Source organism: Natrix helvetica (assembly GCF_964273705.1).
Source record: "Natrix helvetica genome assembly, chromosome: 2".
NCBI classification, from domain to species: domain Eukaryota; kingdom Metazoa; phylum Chordata; class Lepidosauria; order Squamata; family Natricidae; genus Natrix; species Natrix helvetica.
This window is the reverse complement of record NC_138552.1, coordinates 179,256,227-179,274,568: the sequence shown is the minus strand read 5'-3', so window position 1 is coordinate 179,274,568 and position 18,342 is coordinate 179,256,227. Positions and strand designations below refer to the sequence as shown.

The 18,342-nt window shown below is 40.3% G+C and overlaps 1 protein-coding gene across 2 annotated transcripts; it reads right to left on the bottom strand.

The window, feature by feature from the left end:
• Positions 1-2,115: 2,115 nt before the first annotated feature.
• MANEA (mannosidase endo-alpha) lies at positions 2,116-15,629 on the bottom strand. Of its 2 annotated transcripts, none has more exons than XM_081942317.1 (5): positions 15,473-15,629; positions 8,206-8,793; positions 6,119-6,228; positions 4,248-4,324; positions 2,116-3,471 (listed from the first exon to the last, which is right to left on the bottom strand). In XM_081942317.1, exons 2-5 carry the CDS (start codon positions 8,747-8,749, stop codon positions 2,835-2,837), a joined length of 1,368 nt encoding a protein of 455 aa, XP_081798443.1. In that variant the 5' UTR covers positions 8,750-8,793; positions 15,473-15,629; the 3' UTR covers positions 2,116-2,834. The 2 variants fall into 2 exon arrangements, with proteins under 2 accessions (XP_081798443.1, XP_081798444.1); XM_081942318.1 differs by lacking the exon at positions 15,473-15,629 and adding an exon at positions 15,110-15,307.
• Between the last annotated feature and the right edge of the window lie 2,713 nt (positions 15,630-18,342).

Genomic DNA, 18,342 nt, shown 5'->3' with positions numbered 1-18,342 from the left:
TGGCGAACCTATGGCATGCGTGCCACAGGTGGCACGTGAAGCCATTTGTCAGGGCACATGAAGTGCTGCCCTGTTAGCTGGCCAGCGCGCATGCGCACGCTGGCCAGCTGACTTCACCCTTTTTTAAAGTCATTTTTCGCCCTCCCCAGGCTCCAGAGGCTTTATAGGAGCCTGGGGAGGGTGAAAACAGCCCCCCCCGGACGCCCTCTGAAGGCATCAGGGAAGCCTCCGGACGGTCCCTGAAGCCTTCGGAGCGCTCAAAACGATCCTCCAAGCAAACTGGAAGTGACTTCCGGTTTGCTCGGAGGGTCGTTTTGAGTGCTCCGAAGGTTCCAGGGACTGTCCGGAGGCTTCCCTGACGCCTCCAGAGGGCGTCTGGGGGGGGCGGGGAGGCTGTTTTCGCCCTCCCCAGGCTCCTATAAAGCCTCTGGAGCCTGGTTAGGGCGAAAAAAGCATGTAAAAATGGTGGGGGGGTGCGCCTGTAGTGCACCTTTGCGCACTGGGGTCGCGCATTGCATTATGGGTGCGGCACGCCCACACACGACCCCCCTGCGCTCCCCCCACTTATGGCACGTGAGCCAAAAAAGGTTCGCCATCGCTGGTCTAGTTGCTTCTATGCAAAGTTCGCAGGCACCTAGAAAAAACACATTTCTTGGCAGAAATAGCTCCCATTGCAGCAGATGTTTTTGTGGCCAGGAAAATAAGACAAGTGAAAAAGAAGCAGCAGCTGGAGAGCTGAAGCAAAAGAGTGTCTAGGCCCATTCTGCTTCTAATGAGATTCGTAGATGCTTAAACGGAGAGCAAATTAGGTTAAGAACAAAATGCAAAATAAAGCAAGGTAGTGTTTTTTTTAAATGCATAAAACTATTTTCTCAGGCTCCGTTGGAAGAGTTTGCCCATCACTAGCAAAAATAAAAATATCACATCATTTAGCTTATAATGGAATAGCGTTCACACTACAAGAGTCCATGTGAATAGCTTTTGACACTCAGATTGCAAAATATTGTATTTGAAATGGCTCAACAAAAAAGTTTTGCTTTTTACTAAACTTGCTTGTATGGAAGCAAATTTAAGTTGCTGATTAATTTCTATACTTATGGATTTTTTAAAAACAATATAAACAACTTTGAGCGATAACGGGGTGCTTGAGAATTATTAAACTGCATTTTTGTGAAAAGAAACTGAACTGAGCCAATATAAAAGTAGCTTTTATAGTTAAAGGGCTGCTTTGCTAGTGAATTAAACATTTCTTTGCCAAACACAGGACTTTCCCAAGCCAATCAATCATGCAGGTCAGCCGCTTCAGGCTGCATAGGTCATTGGTGATTCTCCTTCCCTCCCCCTAACTCCTCAGCTCTATAGATCTTCACAAGGTAAAGTGAGGGATTGTGAGGGAAGGAGGAGGACTGTGTGGAATCCAGTGGGGGGGGCAAAGCAGGTCCAGTGTCCTTGGGGAGCTGGCAGGGCAGGGTGGTGGTGGTGGAAATAGCTGAGTTCCCTGCAGCATCCCTGCAAATGATCAGGTGTGCTCTGTAGAATTTGTAATTTTGAAAAAAGGCCATACATAGTTTTTGGGGGGATATGGTATAACTTTGATTGATTGTTAAATGACCTCCTGTACCTTGAGGACTAAAACTCAGAAGACTAACAATGAATGTTTGTGAAAACATATTCTTAGCCTGTTCTGAAAAGTAAAACTATTTTGCTAGACCATTTTCCTAAAAAAAAAAACCAAAAGCAAAAGCTTATGATGTTTGGGACAGAACTAAATGTGGTTTTTAAACTCTCCGTATTAGGAACAGCCCTTCCTGTTAAAGTCCTTTTTCCAGGTCAGACTATTCTATGAATAAATTGAATGACACTTAACATTTCCCAGTATTTCAATTTTAGTTGGTAGTTACTTTAATCCATCCTTTCCCACAACATTTTTTTTTGGCAGGGGGATTAGGGTTGTTCCCTAATTTTATTTGCAGTGATTCACATAGAAAAGTGGGTAGTAATTTAGAAATAGCTAAACTGAAAATATTACTGTCTAGAAATATTATGAAAATTTCACCTTCTTCCCTAATTTTAATAAAGCAAATGTAAATAAAAGGTTTTTCATGTTCTGAAAAACACACTAAAAATAATAACATGGAATTTATTTCCAATTCCAGCTATTCACATGGCAATTAAACAAGATCTGAACAAGAAGGATTTCAACACTATGCTCTTAGGTAGAACTAATTCTAAATGGTTCTTGAACTAAAAAGTTCCCAGAGAAATTCCTCTCTTTACAGTATCATGCATCATATACACATTAATCTACAATAGACCTGGATAAATATCTTTGTACATAGTTGTTCCAAGCTTCTGATCCAAGAGATTTGCTGAGAAATGACTGGATCTGAGTACTACCTTTGCTTGAAGTTATTTCTCAACTACAGCTTTTCAAATTGTATTTGAAATGGGTTCTAAACTTGTTTTGCTTTGAGAGGGGTTTCGCCCCCGCTCCCAAAAATGAAAACAAAAACCAGCTGCATACAAATATCTTAGGCAATTATTTTAATTGCAGCCAGTTTTGAAATTAGCTCTTTAACAGTTTATTGTACCACCACTCAAATACTCTGGAAACAGTACTTGCAGTAGAGAATAATATACAGTATTAAGCATGGCCAACACAGTCTTCATATAATAAAGTAACTGAAGAGATAGTATTGCTTGTTGTTACCTTTGTTCCTTAAAGTGAAAACTTTCTGTAATAAAGCTCCAGAATAGTCAGAGTGAGAAGATGTTGTGAGGAAGTGGTTTATCAGTGATAGATTCATGGTCGAATTCTCAATCACACTAGCAACTCATGTAAGCCACTGTTCCTTTTCTTTGCTATATTTTTCAGACCACTTATGTGTAAGCTCCAGATAAATATTTGGTTTATGCGGCTGATAATCCAGATAAGTTGTCAAATCTGTCTTTTTAGGAATGGCCTTTTCAATCTGAGTCCCTTCGTGCCATTCATTAAAAGAGGTGATGGAAATGATTTCAGGTCTTACTAGAAGCGCAGCACTGAATGCCGTCTCGTAATATTTCCCGTTGACACGATTGCGTGTGTTGTGATTGTTCCATGGTCGGATGCTGGTATCTATGTAGCCTGGGCCCACACTTGGAATAAACATTAAGTTTTTTATGTCACAGAAAGCTTTCAAACTGGGCCAATTATGATGGCTTGAACCATAAGAGAAGCCGTTTGTTGCAAAATAGGTGTAAATTCCATCAAAGCCACTTCGATGAATTTCGTGTTTATGTTTTTCTTCTACAAGAAGGGCAATGAATAAGCTGTCATAGGGTGTATTACGTATACTCTGAGATCCTGATACAGTGAGCAGGTTTGCCCACATTTCTGGGATTGTGATGTAAGAATCATAAACATAGAACATGGGGAGGGTTCTACCTGTACTGACTTTATGTCTGTAAAAAGCTGGATGGCTTCCATATCTAAAAGCAAACAAGCAAAAAAGAAAGTAACTGTTCCATATATATATTTCTAATCATCTTAAAAGTTACTCTTCCTGACTCTTTCTGAATTATATTTCATTTCAAATGTCATAAATAGCATTAGGTGAAGGTTCCCCTCACATATACAGTATGTGCTAGTCATTCCCGACTCCAGGGGGTGGTGCTCATCTCCGTTTCAAAGCCGAAGAGCCAGCGCTGTCCGAGGACGTCTCCGTGGTCATGTGGCCGGCATGACTAAATGCCATAGGAGCAAAGGTGGTCCCTATTTTTCTACTTGCATTTTTACATGCTTTCGAACAAAGCTGAGACAAGTAACAGCAGCTCACTCCGTTATGCGGTGCTAGGGATTCGAATCACTGAACTACCAACCTTCTGAGTGACAGGTTCAGAGCCACAGAGCTACTGCGTCCCTAAATAGCATTAGATAGGTCTTTAAAGATAATTAACTGCAAGTCAACAAATCAAATTTTAAAAATGTAGTCTATACATTTATTAAATTTGAGAAAGATAAAATTACCAAATTGCTCTGCTTGTAACCCCCTATTTGTTGCTGCATGACACAGTAACAAAAATGACAGCAATGATATTAAATATTGTGAATTTGAACAAAAAGAATGAGAACAGGTTATTTTAATGAGAACTGTGTCTATTGATGAGTCAATTTTTAATTGATAAATCACCATGAAGATAATAAAGTCAGATGAGACAAAATAAAATTATCATGTTGATATTCAAATATTCCACCAAGTTCTTACTTGTCTATAATATACTTGACATTGTTGTACATGCTACGGTCATCTCTGTCTTTATATGGCTCAATATGGAAAGTGATCTGAAATATAAAAATGATTTTTTTTTGGTTAAAAAAATTGAATGTCTCAAAAGAGCAGAAAAATCCTGAAGTCAGTAGTCCTTTATTTATGAAGAACAGAAATTTTATTTGATATTTGCAAGTTTAGTAGAAAAAGAATGGAAAAAACTAAAAGGGAGATAAATTTTTTGTTCTTTACATGGGAATGGGGTTTGTCCTGTTGTCACCCAACACAGATTGGTTAGAAAATGGAAAGCATAGCTATTTGATACAAACACAGATCAAAAATGCTCTATGCTGCAATGTCAATTAATGTTTTGCTTTATTCATTTAATTAATTTCTGTCCACCTTTCTAAGATAAGTGACTCTGGACAGTAAACAATCATAAACACAATTTAAAACAATTACAGTACAGTACAACAATAAATATACCTTATATGGCAGCCATTATTAATTAAACCAGAAAAAAGGTTGGCAGATGACACCAACAGAAAGTTAATAGCTCTTTAGTATTAAAACTATGTTTTCATCTGCTGAAAAAATCACCTAAAGACAATGCTGTAATGTGTTAAATCTCTCCATAGAAAGAGAAAATATAAGTGCATTGCCAACTCCAATCTGAAGAGCAAATTTAAATGTGCCGACAGTGAAAAGAGAAATGTGGCTGGAATTTCAAATGATCAAAAGTCTCAGTGTCATTGCCATTTTTGATTCATTTTTGAGGCCTATCTGCCCAATAGTTTCAAAGCCTTGTGCAAAACTGTAGAGGCAGTGAGTAATCTAATATTAAATTCACTGGATGATTATTTCATCAGAGAAACAGCATTTCAAGATATTAATGTCTCAAGGAAAAAAGAAATATGTACCGATTTGCAAGAAATGCTTAAATTATTAAACGTTCAGTTTTAATTAGTGTTGGGATCGATTTTAGGGTTTGGGCAGTTGAAATTATTAAATTTTCCAGTTCAGCAATTTATACCTGAATAAGTAATTGGATTTACCTTATTAGCAAACAATTTTCCTCAACGCATCTGCCCTGCCTCCCTAATCAACCTTATCCTTTGAAATGAAGAGATAACTGGCAATAATGACAACTCATTAATAAGAGGCTATGCCAGCCATTTCTTCACACAATTTCTAGCCAGCGTACATGATATCTTTTCCTTAGCATCTGAGACATAATAGTATGACCTGCAATTCTGGGTTGGGACAAAATATATAAGTAACATTTACAATAATATTTTAATAATCTAATAATGATTAGATTTAAGGAAACTTTACCCTATATTTCTCAAATACCTGTGAATTATTTTTTAACTCTTGTATTTTTTTTTTAAGGGCAATCATTATTTCAGTTTTGACTAAGGACAATTCTTTCATTTTCAAAAGAATTAGAAGTTACTATCCCTAAGAACAAATTTTGGGATGGAAAAGTATTTACGTATATATTTATTTGATAATATTTGCTTTGAATTAAGAGAGAGAAGTGCTGTTTCTAAGATGATGACGCTACAGCTGCTTCAAATAGCTTTCTAACTAGAGTGGTACAAAATTAAAATTCATTTAAAAGATAGGACTGCTGCACAGTCAGTTTGAATATATATAACTTATGGAAGGTAACAACATAGCATTTTGTAAGCAGTCTTTTACTGAAATAAATTATTAATGATATTTGATAATACAATTATAAATATAAATGGAATTTAATCTAAGAGAAATGGATATAAAATATCAGCAAACTTTGTTGATATAACAAAATGGACTACTTTATTCAACCCATTACAGCTAGTTTTTACAAATTTCAAATACTATACCTTTAATTTATAACTGTGTGCAATATCCAAAATTATAGGCACAAGCCCATCAGTGGGATCTCCATTTTCATCAGCCATAACAGGTGGGTACCAGGAAAGAGCCAAAACTCCTAAGGAATAAAACATATATCTTTTTATTATAAATTTGAATTGACACCCTCCTCCCAAATGTTTTTTTAAAAACCTCACCACATTTTAAAGCTTTTATTTAAACTTTCCAACAAGCCACTTCAATTATAATAGGCTGATGACGTGTGGACTGCCACAAGGCTCAGTGCTGTCACCTCTCCTGTTTAACATCTAGATGAAGCCTTTGGGCGAAAGCATCTGTTGACATGCGGTTGGGTATCATTAATATGCTGATAACACCAGCTGTATATTTCAACCACAAGCTGACCAAGAAATGCATCAAGGACGTTCCATCTTTAGTTTGAAATTGGATAGCATTTTCCACAATTCACAATGTGAAGATTCTCCTGGACTCAAGTCCTCTCAAACAGAAAGTGGCAGCTGTTTCTAAGGAGGCTTTTCCCTAGATTCATCTGTTGCACCACTGCACTCTTTTCTTAACTGGGAATCCCTTCTCATAGTCACTAATGACTAGTCTCTAGTGTCAATAATGACATAGTCACTGATGACACTAGTCCTCTCCCATGTGGACTATTACAATGCTCTCAATATAAGGCGGCCCTCGAAGACCATTTGGAAACTACAGCTGGTCCAGAAGACAGTAGTAAAGGAAGTGATTGTGTTCTAATTCTCTTTGCTGCATTGATTGCAAATTGATTGCAAATTATGTTGCTGTTTGCAACCCACAAAGTCTTACCAAATCTAGGACCCGTCTACTATCACTATCTGGGTGACTTCCTTTCTCTCATTATTTCTGCCAATCCTCCAAGATAGGAAAGAGGAGACATGCTCCCAATTTTAAAACAAGCTCTTCTGATGAGACTTAGTATCAGAATATTCATGAGTGGCAGAGACATGGCAACAAGGTCAGCCAATGAATAGGCATGGTCAGTCAATGAGGGTTGTTTAGAAACTGAAACAGTATTTGCTGAAGACAGCTAGGTGCCTGGGTGTGGCTTAGGCTTAGCTTAACTGTCCTGTATAGAGGAGGTTCTTTTTGTCTGTATTAAGCTCTGTGCTGGAAATGAAACTAGTCTGGACCTGCTGCTCTGATCTGAAACTGAAGAACCACTCTTGGTATTGTACATTTACTCATGTGTTATTATGTATATAAATAAGTTAATGAATCCTGCTGAATTGGTGCTTTCTGGATGTGATTTCTGCAACAAACTCTGACACTTAGTGGTATGGTTTCTCTGTTGTGATGTTTGCCTTCTTAAACAGCATTTCCCAGAAAATTAAGGTTCCCTGATCTTGCCATCCTTTGAATTGGCCTTGAAGATTGGGCTTGTTCTCTGGTCGTAGACTAGGAAATGTGTGCTGCTGAGTTTGATACGTGTCAGACTCTGTTTCACTTACTTGCTTTCACCTGCCACGGAAATGGGGGGGGGGGGAATGGTATTTGGGATGGGAATAACTGGTACAGGAGGGATAGTAAAAAAGGCAGTTTTATTCTCACCATTTTCTGCGCATGCTGTTGGCGACGTTTGGACCTGGTCAAGGCCAACCGTCCTGCATACCAACCTGATGATGCTTCTTGGAGATGCAACCCACATGACACCTAAGGGAGTTGCAGATTGAGCAATGGGGTGGGGACTGTTGGGGGGAGGGGGTTGGGAAAATGTTTGATATGTATGATTTTGCGCTTTTCTGACTCAGACCTTGCTTTACTTTGCTGCTATCTTTTCATAACTAGTAAAAGTACTTTTAATTCCTAAACAATGGAGTTGAGGTTTCTTTCTTGGTTACTGACGCCTGACAATATGCTAATCTCAGGACTATTACTTTTTTTTTGCTCGCACTGTATTAGATTATTTTTATATCATATACAGCCAAAACAAAGGCTTTGAGAGGAGGCTAATAGCAAGCAAGCAAGCAAAGGGATGCAGGACAGAGACATGAGCTTTGAGGTGTGTGTGGGAGGGGGGGAACAAGGGGAAAAGAGATGGAATATTTACCAATGGATGCTGATCTCATTTGCTTCATGTGAGCTTCTATGACAGATGGGTCTCTAGAGCTATAAGGTCCAAGTTCTGGGTAGAAGCTTGATCCAATATCTTCTGGAGGATTGTGTTTGCCTTTTGGATAACCACTTGCAATTTTGGGATCCCAGTGTGTCAATAACGGATGGTTCCAGTGAATATATTTTCCATCAAATTGTGGAGTCCCATACCAGCTGTAGTAAAATACATGAAAGTTATAATTGGGAGAAGGTAGCGCTTCCATTTTTCTGACAGAAGTTGTAGATGTTTTGAGATTCATCGGTAGAGGATGAACACTTTTGGTCCGTGGGAAACTTTCTTCTTTTGCTCCTTTATGCAGACTGAACTTCTTTTTCAAATGTGTTGTCTGTTGCTGAAAATCTGGTAACAGGCCAAGACCAAATGGATCTCCAAACCCAACTCTTTCTGGTCTCAGAGTTTTCAGTGCCATCATTATAGAGCAAATAAATAAAATAAAAAGCAGCAAAACGATACATGTTCTCCTGCGAAATCTTGCCATGATATCATGGTAGTTCAGGACACAGATAGGAAGCGTCCAGCTGCCTGTAAACAAGAAAAAAACATGACCATAGAGTTTTAAATTTTGCAATCAACTAAAAAATTCACACTAACATTATAGAATTATTTAATATGTATATATGACCTAAAATTTCCTTAGCCCTGAATACATCAACATAGGAAAACACTGAACTGATTTATGTCAAACCTATCATGTCATCTAGTTCAATACTATCAGTATTGATCATGGCACTCCAGTTCTCTAAGGTTACAATTCTCACGTTTTCATGTTATTATCCATTAACAATTCTATCCAAAAAATTTGAATCTTCCCTAACCTTCATGGTAGAAATAAAAGTAAGACTTTATTGTAAGGAAGACGTTAATATTAGACACAGAATACTGAGTTTAATTATCTAATTATTGCTTCCAACTCTATGTTTTATTATTTCAGGATATTAAGAAATTGCATTGCTATGTGGAATATTTTTATTGTTGACTTTAAAACACAAACTAAAATAATAATTCCGTTAAAAGTGGAAAATCAAAGCAAAAAGGAGAAGTTAAGAAGGAGCTGACTTAGACGGATATCTGCTGTTTTGCAAAAAGCATTAAGGATAGAAAACAACAAGGCAAATGGTGCTTCTAGCTGTTGCTTGAAAAGAAGCTAACAATACATGAAAGAACACAATAGATGCTCAGGGTAGCAAATAGAAAGATTGAGGATAGTTATGTTCAGACAAAATCAGAGGTGCAATGGAGAAAAGCTCTTTCTCACTTTATTAGTCTCCCTGCCTGTTTGGTCAGTCAGTCAGTCAGTCAGTCTTCCCTTGCTTCTTGCAACTGCTTGCAAACTAGTTCAACAAGCTGTTCAATGAGCATGTGAAAGAGCTGGAAGTTATCATATGAGTAGCTCAAAGCCTAAATCTGCTTAGATTTAAACCCTGCTTAAATTTGGTTCGCAGGGCCAGCCTGGAAATAGCAAAGGACTGGCCTGCTGTGCCTCTGCTAGCAAAAATGCCCCCCCCCTGCCCCATTTTCGGCCTAGACAGCCTCCTGCAGTCCTGTGCCAGCCAAAATGGGGCACAGGGGGACTGTGGCAAAGTGCTGCAGGAGGCCGTCCGGGCCGAAAATGAGGTGGGGGTGTGCGCGGCCCCCCTGTGCCCCATTTTGGCCAGCAAAGTGCTGCAGGAGGCTGTCCAGGCTGACGATGGGGCGTGAGGGTGCATGTGCCCCCCCCCGTGCCCCTTTATGGCCGTCAGGGTGCTGCAGAAGTGGTCCCTCCTGTCTCCTCCCCCCCTCGCCGGCCCACGGAGAACTACAAGGCTGATCCAGCCCTCAAGGAAATCCAGTCTGAGAGCCCTGCTCTATTTCATCTACATAAACAATATCCCAGGCTACCTGAAAATGTCTCAGGCTGATTTGCTGGGATGGGGTAATGAGTAGATTCAGAGGCAAGGAAGGGCAGAATTACAAATTCAGTGTTGTTCATTTTCCGCACAAGACCCATTTGTTTATGGGTCATGAAAGCCAGGGATCTTGTAGCACAATGCAACAATGTTTCTTTCATTATTTGCCTGTCTGGGATCTTCTACACATAAAGCAACTGTTCTAACATGGAGACAAGGAACCCTTTATCTTTAAAAGATAAAACAGCCCCAACCCAGGACAATGTCTAACAGGTTGAAATAAAAAGCAGAGGGAAAAAGAAAAAGAACACAAAAGTGAAAACAGGCACGGCTTCATTGGCTAATGAACGAAGGCAGGTTTGTCGTCTGTTTGACATGATCTCCATAAATAGTTCATTAACTCCCATAATCTCCTGGTTGACACACCTCTCTTTATTTATATAACTTTAAAGTATCTCATTCAGATATAAAGAGATAGATATGAAATCTTGATAAAAACAGTGCATGTATTCAAAAGAAAAAAAAAGGTGCTAAGACTTGTTATCAAACAATAGATGCCCCTTTTACAAGACACAGCTTCATATCTTTTATTCTGTCATCCTGTTACTTAAAATGGACAGATAGGCATTATTCTTTAAATATTTGATCCTACTGAATCATTTTCCAATACGAAAACAAATCTCAAATTTGGCTTTTGCGATATCTTAAAAGGTGCATTAAGATATACCTCTTCCACCCCAAAAATGATTTAGGAATACACCCGTCTCTCTGAAGCAGGCACTATTTGAATTTCAATCCTAGCGCTGAGCACAGTTCTGCTTTTCCCATTATTTGTACTTTGAGGATTGAAGAGGATGGGTAAATCCGAAAGCATTTGTGGTATGTGATTTCTCTGACAACAAGAACCGCTGTAATACAAGCTTGTACCCTTAGTTTTCCCTTCTACTAGTCTCAAAGGATTGGTATGTTCAAGTTAGTAGAAAAAGAACAAAACATCTCCATTCTGGGACACATCTACTTTACTATCTTAACATGGAGACAAGGCGCCAAGGATGAAGCCTTTCCCTACATTTCCCAGTTTATATTGCCATGCAACCAGTAATTCCAACTCTGGAGTCCTAACAATGAATTACAAACAAGTAAACAAATGACAGCCGTAATAAAACCCTAGAAGGCAAAGGCAAAACATAACGCACCTAAGCCAACTACGATAATTTTCTTAATCTTTAAAAAATGTTCAATGAAGCGCTAGTGAAGCATTAGTGTTATATAGGTTTATCATGGTGCTCCAAAAGTACCTACAGCTGTAGCTTTTAAAGTTTTTTTTTTAATTTTATAAATAGCTCAAGGCAGGAAGGATACCAGTGGTGGGATTCAATTTTTTTTTACTACCAGTTCTGTGGGTGTGGCTTGGTGGGCATGGCAGGGGAAGGGTACTGTCAAATCTCCATTCCCACCCCACTCCAGGGGAAGGTTACTGCAAAATCCCCATTTCCTTCCAATCAGCTGGGACTTGGGAGGCAGAGAATAGATGGGGGCGGGGCCAGTCAGAGGTGGTATTTACCAGTTCTCCGAAGTACTCAAAATTTCCGCTACCAGTTCTCCAGAACTGGTCAGAACTTGCTGAATACCATCTCTGAAGCATACATAATACATTTTCTTTTTCTTATCTTCTCCGCAATTGTATGAGGTGGGTTGGACTGAGAGAGGAACTGGCTCAAGCTCACTCTGGATTTGGTCAAACACCCTCCTGGCCATGGCCATTTACTCTTCCAGCAGGAGCTGAGACTGCGAGAGAAACCCCAAATTATGCACTCGTTCTGTCTTGGAGACCGATAATCTATCCAGAATTTGAAGAACAATTTCTTCAACGGGTTTACTTCTGTAATTCAACATTGTTCAGATTTCTGATTTTTGTTTAAATGTAGCATTATGATTATTTACAGTATTAAAACTTCAAGTATGAAATAATTTATTTTCATTAAGATCATTAAGCAACACGAATCAAGGTTTCGAATCTGTTTTTTCCCCAAATTAGTATTTCACTGAGACTCACTGTTTTATGTATTTTTATGATAGTTGCATCATTTTAAGCGTGTAATAAATAGTTTGGACAAATGTAAAACATAATGGACTGAATGTTTTATCTCAACACTCAAATAACTTTTTATCCACACAGAATAAGCAGCATCAGCGATGTTTAGATTTTAGATTTACATCTAAATATAATCTATTATCATGGAGAACATGATTTATGTTGTCACAAAGATACATAATGGACAAAGAAAGGCAGGACATAACTCATTTATCTTTGACAATTTTACCTCTGCTAAAAGCCAGGAGAAATTAGATTAGATAAAGAGAAGTTGAATATTTTCCATGTGTGCTTTTTAAGGTGGTAAAAACACAGGGGGATGGAGAAATAAGAGTTGTTATGGGTGTTCAAAACATAAACATTGAATGATTAATCCCTAGTGATCTACCATTCAGTTTCAGGAAGGCTAGAAGTCAGCAAATCTGCCTATAATTTGTGCTTTACTAAGTTCCAAAAGTATGTAGTTCAGTAGTCACAGTGACAAAATTGAAGATAATATTAGGCCTCATTAAGAGAACATCAGGTTTTCTTTATTTATTGCACAGTCTGCATTTACTATCCATCCAAAGCAGGTTTACAATATTTTACAAGTCTTGCAATATGGGGTCTTAATTTCGAGATCATTATAGCTCTCCCAATTCCCAGGCTACATAGTCAATAAAGTTGGCACTAAGGAAGTGAATGCAATATATATGTAGAACATTAAAAAAAACAACCCAATGGTAATTTGAATATGTAGAAAAGCAAGGTGAACTCTGACTGATATCTCTACTAACATCATGGCTTTCATCAGCAGAAAATGAAAAATGATTTTTGTGCTTCAGAGAATTGAGGAAGCAATATTATGCACAAGCAAAATAGTGGAAGAGTAACTTTATGAAATAATACACTTCTAAAATTGGTCAATAAAAAAAATTACATACTGGTCGTAGCTTGCATGGCAACTGCAAGAAACAAAATCAATTAAAAATTTCCTATCTTCCTGCAGCCCCTGAGCTTGGACTACAAATGTCTAGCTATATATAATATCTAGGACAGCGATGGCGAACCTTTTTTGGCTCGCGTGCCACAGGTGGGGGGAGCGCAGGGGGGGTCGTGTGCAGGCGTGCCGCACCCATAATGCAATGCGTGACCCCAGTGCGCATGCATGCACAACACGTCCCCCCCCATTTTTACATGCTTTTTTTGCCCTCCCCAGGCTCCAGAGGCTTTATAGGAGCCTGGGGAGGGCGAAAAGAGCCCCCCTACCCCCCCCCCAGAGGCCTTCAGAGGCTTCAGGGACCATCCGGAGGCTTCCCTGAAGACTTCAGAACACTCAAAACGACCCTCCGAGGAAACGGGAAGTCACTTCCAGTTTGCTTGGAGGGTTGTTTTAAGCGTTCCGAAGGCTTTAGGGACCGTCCAGAGGCTTCCCTGATGCCTTCGGAAGTGCCCTGACAAATGGCTCGGCGTGCCACCTGTGGCACGCGTGCCATAGGTTCGCCATCACTGATCTAGGATATTCTGGAATCTGAACATTGAAATCTTGATTCTCCAGAATGAATACAAGATCCCAAGATTATAGTGCCTTGCAATTAGCTAATCGTTAAAGAAATAAATAATTTATAGAAGGTTGGGCAAACACCTACCTTTTATTCATTTGTGTAATTAATTAAAATGATAACCTTAATTAGAATCATGTAGCATTTTGGATTTGAAGCTCAGAGGGCTATTCTCTACCACTTGTTAAAGCAGTTAGGAGTCATGAGGCTGCAGCTGCCCAACAAATCCATGAAAATATGTCTACTATAAGGACTTGCAGATTGGTGCTATTGTAAGAGAAGAATCTGTTATGGTGGCAAAAAATCAGAAGTATTACAATATAAAATGTGCTAGAGGAGAAGGTGCTGTAAGATTGATTCTATATGAATGTTCCTGTATTTTCTGAAGCACCTTTATTCTTTAAATCTAAAATGTTGCATAACCCTAATCTCTACCATATTTTTCCCATGTTCATGTTTTTCCTTGATCCTAATTACAACAATTCTGTGAAGCAGTTTCGAGAGGAACAGATATATTCACGATACATTAAAACAAAACAAAAAAACACCCCATACATGTGTTAAGGCCTAAGCTACTTGATGTGAATTGTAGTTTATAAAAGCTTATGCCACAGGAGACAGGTATCAAGTCTGTAAAAGGCCAGGAGGTCTAAGCCAGACAAAATCATGGTTGGGTCCAACACTGAACCACACACACTCATATTGGGAAATTGACCTTGGCTGAGCTTGAAAAGCACTTCTTCAAGTTCAGCCACATTGGGAAACAGTAGAACCTGTCAATCCTTATTAGCAGAGGAAAAGGAGACCACTGAGAAATCCCAGGCTGTATAGGATGGAGATGGAAGTTCAGAAGAACCACCTAGGAAGAGGCTAAAGGCAAAAAGCCTTTCTTATGGAAACATTCAGGAGTTCTCAAGGATAGGGCTGAATTGGAGAGACTTAATCTAACCTCTCCAGATAACTCTGCCTCCCCCCCCCCCCTCTCTCTCTCTCACACACACAGGAGTTGAAGAAGCTTCTTGGATGAGAAGCAAAACGTCTTCAAAGAAAAACCAGAAAGTCCAGTTGCCTCTTTTGTTTGGGGGGGGGCACCTTTGGGACAAGCATGACCTGGATATCTGAGAATCTCCATACACACACACACACACACACACACACATACACACACACACAAAGGAGCTGAAGAAGCTTCTTCGGTGAGAAGCAAAACGTCTTCAAAGAAAAATCAGAAAGTCCAAGTTGCCTGTTGAAAAAAAGCACCTTTGAGGCAACCATGACCTGGATCACTGACAATCTTCATAGACACACACACACACCTGATATTCACGTAACCACCCAAGCCGAGTAACCGATATCTGGCCTAATTATTTCTCTGCACAGCCAGCCCAAAGGCTCCTGGTTTGCGGCTTTTAATAGCTCTGCACCTGACCGAGGAGCCCTCTTCCACTCGAGATCCCCGCAAGGGCTGCGCAGGCAGAGGCTGCTGGGGCTCTCCTTCCCCGCAACCGATGGATAGAAGGTGGGGTGGTCTATCCTTCCTCCCGTCCCCAAGGACTCCCCGCCCCCTCCGCATTATCCCTAGGCAAGCGGGCTAATGGGAAGACCGCGGGAGAGAAGGAGGCGGCGGGGGCATCCGCAGCAAGCGCTAACCCCCTGGCGCCTTTCGCCTTGCTACTCACCCGTCTGCAGAACCGGACTGAAAAGTTCAAGCAAGGATTCGAAAGAAGGGGAGGGGAAGCGAAGGCGGAGGAGGCGGAGTGTGTGTGGGGGGATTAAAAATGGACCGATCGGGGGAGGAAATACTGGCTCAGGGTTCCCAGCCTCTTTTCGGAGTTGGCTCCCCCTAGCTTGCGGTTGTCCTCTCCAATCGGAGCATGCGCAGTTCCCAAGGTGGAAGGCACATTGCCCTTAGTTCCAGGAAAACAGTAAAGTTCATCTGATCACGCCTCTCTCTTTCTTGTTGGCACAACCGAACTACCTTCGGGCTTTTTTCTTCTTCTTCTTCTGCGGAAGCTTTGGGGCTCGCGACCTGAGTTCGCAATGCCTGCGAATTAATTTTCTCGCCTAAGCATCCACTCGCGGGCCTCTCGATAAAGTGCTTGGAAGCCCACTGGGGTTTTTTAAACCTCCGTGGAAACGCGGAGATGTCTTCCCTAATGTAGCGTGCGAGTCGGGAGAGTTTTCACGTGTGCTGGATTTTAATTCCGTTCTTAGCATTTTAGCTTCAGTGGAGCTGTGATCGTACATATCTGGCAGGTGTTACATTAGAGAAGGAGAAATACGTTTATTTTGCTTATCTGTTACAGAATACATGATGGGCTTTTCCTAAAACAAGTGGAAAGTATAGTAAAAAACGAACCAGAAAAATAAGCCTAATTCTTAGACTATTTGACAGAAAAATGATACCGGTAGTACGATCTGTTGTATCCTATTTGCTGAATTTGATTGTCGTATTTATCAAAATAGAACTGAACATTTAAAGTGTATTTCTACGTAAAGTTTTCTGTACGTTGTTTCTGAGATTAACCAAGGGGCTAGTACGTTGGAGCAAAAACGCATTTTTGAGGATCTGAATTAGAGTTTAATCACAGATTAGGGCAAGTGCACCCTCTTTAGCAATTAAATTGGTGCCTTGTGATGAAATACGAATGGAGTAGATTGCGAGGGGCCGTGAGACATGAGGGCCTGCAAATACAATGCAATGGAGTATAAAATGAATAAACCAGCCAAAAAAAGTGTGTACTGTTCATGTTTCTAGTATCTCAGGCAAAAGATTCCTCACCCCCCAAAGAAAGAAAGAAGAAAGAAAAAGAAAGAAAGAAAGAAAGAAAGAAAGAAAGAGAAGAAAGAAAGAAGAAAGAAAGGAAGAAGGAATAAGGGAGGGAGGGAGGAAGAAAGAAAGAAAGGAAGAAGAAAGAAAGAAAAAGAAGGAAGGAAGGAAGAGAAAGAAAGAAAAAAGAAAGAAAGAAAGAAAGAAAAAAGACAGAAAGAAAACAACGAAGTCAGGAAAGCATGCAGTGTGGCTTCTGGAATTACCTACCTCAACAGTTTTCTCTGAGTCATCAGATGGGAAGGAAAAGGGAGGAGGCTTAGAATTGAGGGGTTGGCAACATTCCAATTCTTTGCCCAATTGCCTCTTCCAGAGGGCATCAAAAGCACAATTACTGCTTTTTTTCCCTAGCATTCTCCCTTTCTTCTTTTTCCCGTCTTTTCTGATCTGTTTCTATTTGTAGTTTATATTATAATAAATTATAATTTTTAATTTAAAAAAACCCCGATGTTTAAAAACAAATAAGCTTGGATAAATCTTTCCCATCCACATACCGTCCCACAGCCCTTTGTGCTCATACCACCATGCTCCCTCACACCTGAACTGCACTCTCTGGCATCATACCCAACTCCCCCTCCTCCCCAATCTATTCTCCTCAACCTGCAGTTCACTCTCAAGCACTCTTCCTGATCTCCCCATATCTCTCACACATCCTCAGGTACTCCCAGACCGACCCCCACTGCACCCGCTCTAACCTGTTCTTCACTTCTCATGCACTCTTGTGCACCTTGCTCAACCCACGTTATACCACTCATTCATCTCTATGCACTGGTTTCAATCTTCACCACAATCTCTCACACCCTTGCACATCCTCCTCAACCTGCACATACCTTCCATCCACCTCCACGTATCCCTTGCTTCCTTACTCACCTGCCACAGCGTATCTACCTACTGGATAGCAGTGACGTGCGGTGAGGTTTATGGCTGGTGAGGCATTGATACAGTAGTGGGTTTCAAAAAATTTTAGAGCCTCTTCTGTAGGTGTGGCCTGCTTTGTGGGAGTGGCTTGCTGGCCATGTGACTAGGTGGGAGTGGTTTACCGGCCATGTGACTGGGTGGGGTGGAAAATGTGGTGAAACTCACTTAACAACACTCTTGCTTAGCAACCAAAATTTTGGGCTTCTTTCTTTCCCTTCCTTCCTTCCTTCCTTCCTTCCTTCCTTCCTTCCTTCCTTTCTTCTTCTTTCATTCTTGTGTCTCTCTCCCCACTTATTTTCTTTTTCTTCCTTCTTTCTTATCTCTCCAACTTTCTTTCTTTCTTATTCTTTCATTCTCTCTCTCTCTCTCTCTCTCTCTCTCTCTCTCTCTCTCTCTCTCTCTCTCTCTCTCTCTCTCACACACACACACACACACACCTACACACACCATTTCCCTCATGTCTGCCAGACTGCCACTGACAGCTCTCAAACAGAAGGAAGGACTCCTGCCTTGGAAAGGGGTTGGACTAGATAAATCTTACATGTCCAGGGTCCAAATGGATGAACAGATTCCTTTTGGAATCCACTCATCCCACTGGCCAATCAAGCCAGTCACATGGACAATAGCTTAGAGTTACATCCAAGAGATTGCAGGGGGGAATTTATTTCTCTTCTTCATTCTGTTTGCAATCACCTGGGATCTCCTAATCTGGAATATGAGAACGTTTTGGGAACGCTTTGGTGGGCGCTGAGAGAAGGAAGGAATGAAGGAGGCTGCAGGGCAGACTCATTTGCTTGGCTA

Coding starts and splice junctions, on each gene's coding strand:
- MANEA (XM_081942317.1), bottom strand. CDS start 8,749: ATGGCAAGATTTCGCAGGAGAACATGTATCGTTTTGCTGCTTTTTATT. Junction 6,229..8,205: donor AATGAGATCAGCATCCATTG/GTAAATATTCCA, acceptor TTTATTCCTTAG/GAGTTTTGGCTCTTTCCTGG. Junction 3,472..4,247: donor GTCAAGTATATTATAGACAA/GTAAGAACTTGG, acceptor GTTTGCTTTTAG/ATATGGAAGCCATCCAGCTT.